Raw genomic sequence first — 5380 nt, forward strand, 5'->3', positions numbered from 1 at the left:
GCAAAAGAAAATGTTACTATATTCTTCGCCGTCTCTTAATTCCTTTCTCTTTAACTCGAATTCCAACTCCAATTTCTTATCGAAAAATCACAAATCGCTAAAATCCGTTCCTCAAACACTGCGAGTTGTTAACAACAACGATGTGGACGCGTTTACGGAGAAGTCCGGTTACTTGTTCAAGCTTAGTAGCAGCGAAGCAGATTCTTTAAATGATTACGATCTTAAAAAGATCGCTGCGATTTATAAGAGAAAACCGTTCATTTTGCTTCGCAGATTGTTTCAAATCGGTTCCACTTTTGGCAGGTGGTTGGCGGCTCGTTACATTGATAGTATTACTGAGAAATCTGATCTGATGTTCAAGGTTTTTGATTAAATCATACTTATTCTTATATTTATTCTAATATTATTATATTGCGTGCTTATTTTTTATTTTATTTATTTTTGCTGCTGCTGTTGTTGCTGGTGGCTTGCAGATTAGAGCTGCAGAGCTTCGACAAATTTTGCTTGAACTTGGACCTGTGTGGTTTCTGCGCTTCTTCTTCTATTTTTTCCTCTTATTAAAATTTATGTTACGATTATTTTCTAAAAAAATAAGTTGTGTTTGTTATTTCTGTGTTCAGGCTTACATAAAAATTGCTCAGGCTGTTTCGTCTCGACCTGTAAGTTGTTTTAATTCATACATACTAATTAGTTATGATATTATTTTTTTCAATACAGTTGAAGAAAAAGAAAAGGCAGAAAAGTTATCAATTGGCAAGAATTTGAATTAGCATAAATTTGCTGTAGGATTTGATACCACCATCATATCTGGATGAACTATCACTGTTGCAAGATAGAATAGCTCCATTTTCTACAGAAGTTGCTTTAAATACAGTAGAACAGGAACTTGGATCACCAATAGACATGATTTTCTCTGAGATTTCGCCGGAGCCTACAGCTGCCGCATCCCTTGGACAGGTTTGTGATTTATTGTACGGTGTGGGGATTTTTTTTTTTTTTGCAACTGTTAGTTTACTGAAAATGTTCACTACTATTGCTCTTATCTCTCTCTCTCTGTCATTGTGGTGCACAAACAAATAGGTCTACCAAGCAAGGCTTCGTAGTAATGGACAAGTTGTTGCTGTTAAGGTTCAGAGGCCAGGCGTACAAGCTGCTATTTCCCTAGACATTCTAATATTGCATTTTGTGGCAGGAGTGGTAAAGAAAGCAGGAAGATTTAATTCTGATCTTCAGGTCCTACTTTTTTTCATGCTAAAAGAGGATAAAGTTTTGTATTCAATATGTCCTGTTGAAATACTGGTCTTTTTATGAATTCATCTGCAAGTGACTAAGGAATGTGAGTTTGATTTGCAGGCAGTTGTTGATGAGTGGGCATCGAGTCTTTTTCGAGTATGTTTGGATCTCTTTATGCGTAGTTGTGAAGAACTCGTACTTCTGACCGCATATTTTGTTTTGATTTCCTTTTACAATGCTGTTTGATTATTGGGAAAGCTATACATTTCCTTTGTTAACAAAACTTGCATTATTTATATCTCAATTATACTTTTGCTTGAGGAATATTCTTAGAGATTCATATTGAATACAGGCAAATCACATTGAATGCAGGAGATGGACTATATTAAAGAAGCAAAAAATGGACTGAAGTTTAGGTAAGCGAACAATAACAATAAAATCTGGAATACATTTGTATATTTTTGTTTTCTTTATTTTTGTTGTCTAAAATGCTCCATCACATCTAGTTACACACTAACAACGATTATGCTATATGCTTAAACAGAAAGCTGTATGGTGGTATAGAAGATGTCGTGGTTCCATATATGTATTTGGAGAACACAACTCGTAGGGTCCTTGTAATGGAATGGGTTGAGGTACTTAACATGTTCGTTGCTGTCATTTATTCATCTTTATGAATCTCATGCCAAACTCTAGGAAGAAGGGTGTCAAATCACCAAATAACGATGTAGCATTGTGTTTGCTTTGCAATCAAGAGATGGATTCAATTGGAATTAACTTTAACATATTGTTATTTCCCTCATTCCTTAAATGGAATGAAGTAATGAAAATTTTAACCCAGTAGTTGTTGCAATTAGGGGTCTCATTCCTATACAACTCCTTATAATTTTGTTTCCGGTAAACTCCTCCAAAAGATCAAGTTACCAGTAGAACTCTTTCTTTTTTAAGATGCTCTATATACCATCATGTATTTTTACATGCAAGAGATTTTCTCATGTTTCTTCTTCTCCTTTTCTTTTGTGCTCTTTGTAGGGGAAAAAGTTGTCTGAAGTGAAGGATCTTTACTTGGTTGAGGTGATATATAAGAAACTGAGAGCAGCCTGTCTTTCTTGAACAATTCATCTGTATGACATTTATTATTTGCCTAGTGGCTGAGTTGAATGACTTTCCTTTGCTGACTAGGTGGGAGTTTACTGCTCGTTTAATCAGCTTCTGGAGCACGGATTCTATCATGCCGATCCACATCCTGGAAACCTTCTTCGAACATACAATGGGAAATTAGCTTATATTGGTATTGTTTTAAAGTTGAAATGCTATGGCATGTGACTTCAGCCTTTTTCTCTTATTAATCAAGGATAAAATTTCACGAAAACCTTCAATCTGAACCTCATCCTGGCTACATTATGCGAAATTCTGAACTATATATCATCTTGCCTCTTGGTCAGCACTGTCTGTTCTTATTATCATTTGTTTTTGTTGGATATTTGTTCAAACTTCTATGCCCAATCATTTTGCTTGCATTCCTGGAACTGCACGGCTTAAAATTAACTTTCAGTATATCTTGCAACCAGATTTTGGTATGATGGGTGAATTTAAACAAGAATTCCGTGATGGATTTATTGAAGCTTGTCTTCATCTTGTAAACCGTGATTTTGATGCGCTGGCCAAGGATTTTGTCACACTTGGGTATTTTTTCCATCTCCTTTCTGCCAATAGCTAATGAGCTTGTTCTCATTGTTGTTGTTATTTACAAGTTTGAATTACGCATGCTAGCAGATTTCTTCCGCAAACTTCAGATAAGGAGGCGGTTACAAAAGCTTTAACAGGTACCTTTTATTATGTCTGCATTGGCCTTGGTTTCCTAGTAATTCCTATTATTATGTCTCCAAAACAAATGTCTACAAAAGCTTTAAATTGTCCTGACATCATTTATAATGTTTGTGTATAGATGTTTTCCAAAAGGCTGTTGCTAAAGGAGTCAGCAATATAAGTTTTGGAGACCTTTTGGGAAATTTGGGAGCTACCATGTGAGCATCTTGAGTGCACCTATGTTTGCAGGATATATGCTTTATGAATGTTAAACAGTGAGTGGACCATGTTATTGAGAGAAACACTAATGTGGTTCAACATATATTTTATCGGTTTCTTTTCTTTTCCTTTTTTTCCTTAGAAACCAATACTTTGGCTGGGAATTGTTAAATAAATGTACTCAGGAAGTTGGTTATTTTGCAATTGCCAAATTAAAATGCTTAATCTGGCAAATTAAAGAAAGGAAGAAAATGCATACCCTATAAGGCATTATGATGCTAAGAGTAGACATCACAAAATGGTTTTTGTAGCATTTATACATGCTACCTTTGTTGTCGATATGCTGCCACCATGTTACAACTTTACATGTATTTTTTCTCCTTGTAGTTGGATTTCTTGAGATTTCCGAGTTTATGTAATGCCGCATGCCTCTGATGATTGTTTATTTCACTTGTTTACTCATTGGATTTCTTGAGATTTCCAAGTTTATGTAATGCTGCGTGCCTCTGATGATTGTTTATTTCACTTGTTTACTCATTGGATTTCTTGAGATTTCCAAGTTTATGTAATGCTGCGTGCCTCTGATGATTGTTTATTTCACTTGTTTACTCATCTAGACCTGAATTGAATTGATAAATTCTCTACAAATTTTGTTTGTAAAATCTCAACAATGATACAGTGACTGAACCAGAAACATAAAATCGTATCTGTATGGTACGTATATTGATAACTATATTATTTTAAGTTTTCTTTGAGTTTGAATTTTTTTTTTTTTTTATTCACAGGTACAAGCTCAAATTTCAAATTCCTTCATATTTTTCTCTTGTTATCCGGAGGTAGTCATGCTTTTCTTTGCTACTTTAACTGACATATTTCACTGTGCATTATTTTCCATTGTTCAAGATTGTTGATTTCTCTTTTTGTTTAATATCTATATTGCCTACTTAAAATCTTTGATCTTTTTTGGCCTTTAGTCTTGCAGTTTTGGAAGGCATTGCTATCAGTTTTAATCCAAATTACAAAGTTTTGGGTAGCACATATCCGTGGATTGCTAGAAAAGTACTGACGGATAGCTCACCAAAGTTGAGGTCATCTTTGCAAGCTCTTCTTTATGAGGTGGCTGTAATAAGTAATTTATATTTTTGGATTTGCAAGTTTTATCCTGTGTTTTATTTCATTCTTTTCCTTTATCAAGCTGTTGGTGTATATACTTGATATTGAAATGTATTAATTTCTGCTTCTAACCATTTTCTTTGCAGAAAGGTGTTTTCAGAATTGATCGTCTAGAGTTGCTGCTTTCAGAGGTGAGATTATCCATTTTTCTCTTCACCTCATTAATAACATCACAGGAACTTTTTCTAGGTTGATTTGAAATATAACTACCAAGTTGAGAAGTTTAGATTTGAACCCCTTCAACTGTCAAGACTTTTTGCGATGGGATTCCAGCCATTGTTTTACCATTGCGGTTATAATACAAATTGAAAATGGAGGTGTCCAAATTAAAGCGGTTCATTTGAATGAGGGTTGTAATCCAAATTGACCCATAGCTAACATGATGTAAGTTGATATGTACCATTAACTTCATTCCGCTCGCTTTAGTTGTATTCAGCATGATTGTCATTGCCAAATGGGCACTGGTTTTGCAGAAGAAAAATGTTGTCATCTCACTCTCTGTTACAACAAAGCTATTAATGGTTTCAGGTTGTAATACTCCCTATTTGTCCTACCTTGGTTTCGTGGCCTTGGGAAATTTTTTTCAACAAATTGGCTGCTGTTTATTATGCTATTATAATAGATCACTGAAACTCAGAATTTTCTTTGGTGGCTACCAGATCCCTCGTTTCAGCAATCACGCTTTGGGAACTTAGCATTTTTTGTTTTATTTAATATTTTAATCTCGTTGGTGATAGTAAATGTGCATATCCAGCTAAACATCACAATAAATCTTTTTGTATCTTTAATCTCTCTCTTCTGATATTTTATTTTCATAAAATTAATGTGCTCATAATTTTAAACAAATTCTGGCAGTCCCTTCGCGCCAGAACAGAGAAGGCCTTGGTTAAAAGCCAATTAGAGGACAATGACTCCAAAGTGGCTGTCAAGCAAATCCTTTCCTTCA

At 34.7% G+C, this 5380-nt stretch overlaps 1 protein-coding gene across 1 annotated transcript in view; it reads left to right on the plus strand.

The window, feature by feature from the left end:
• Nucleotides 1-6: 6 nt before the first annotated feature.
• LOC105119863 (uncharacterized aarF domain-containing protein kinase At1g71810, chloroplastic-like) overlaps nucleotides 7-5380 on the plus strand; it is a 7550-nt gene continuing 2176 nt past the window's right edge. The window contains exons 1-17 of the mRNA XM_011018059.1: nucleotides 7-361; nucleotides 474-518; nucleotides 621-659; nucleotides 787-957; nucleotides 1081-1233; nucleotides 1354-1389; nucleotides 1606-1649; nucleotides 1778-1868; nucleotides 2266-2307; nucleotides 2416-2524; nucleotides 2805-2919; nucleotides 3010-3059; nucleotides 3182-3260; nucleotides 4047-4097; nucleotides 4236-4377; nucleotides 4521-4565; nucleotides 5290-5380. The exon at nucleotides 5290-5380 is cut by the window's right edge and continues 12 nt beyond it. Of these exons, the coding sequence (XP_011016361.1) occupies nucleotides 11-361; nucleotides 474-518; nucleotides 621-659; nucleotides 787-957; nucleotides 1081-1233; nucleotides 1354-1389; nucleotides 1606-1649; nucleotides 1778-1868; nucleotides 2266-2307; nucleotides 2416-2524; nucleotides 2805-2919; nucleotides 3010-3059; nucleotides 3182-3260; nucleotides 4047-4097; nucleotides 4236-4377; nucleotides 4521-4565; nucleotides 5290-5380 (1654 nt within the window). The 5' untranslated portion in view covers nucleotides 7-10. The remainder of the gene's footprint in view (nucleotides 362-473; nucleotides 519-620; nucleotides 660-786; nucleotides 958-1080; nucleotides 1234-1353; nucleotides 1390-1605; nucleotides 1650-1777; nucleotides 1869-2265; nucleotides 2308-2415; nucleotides 2525-2804; nucleotides 2920-3009; nucleotides 3060-3181; nucleotides 3261-4046; nucleotides 4098-4235; nucleotides 4378-4520; nucleotides 4566-5289) is intronic.

Source organism: Populus euphratica, unplaced genomic scaffold, assembly GCF_000495115.2.
Source record: "Populus euphratica unplaced genomic scaffold, PopEup_1.0 scaffold3713.1, whole genome shotgun sequence".
Classification (NCBI taxonomy): domain Eukaryota; kingdom Viridiplantae; phylum Streptophyta; class Magnoliopsida; order Malpighiales; family Salicaceae; genus Populus; species Populus euphratica.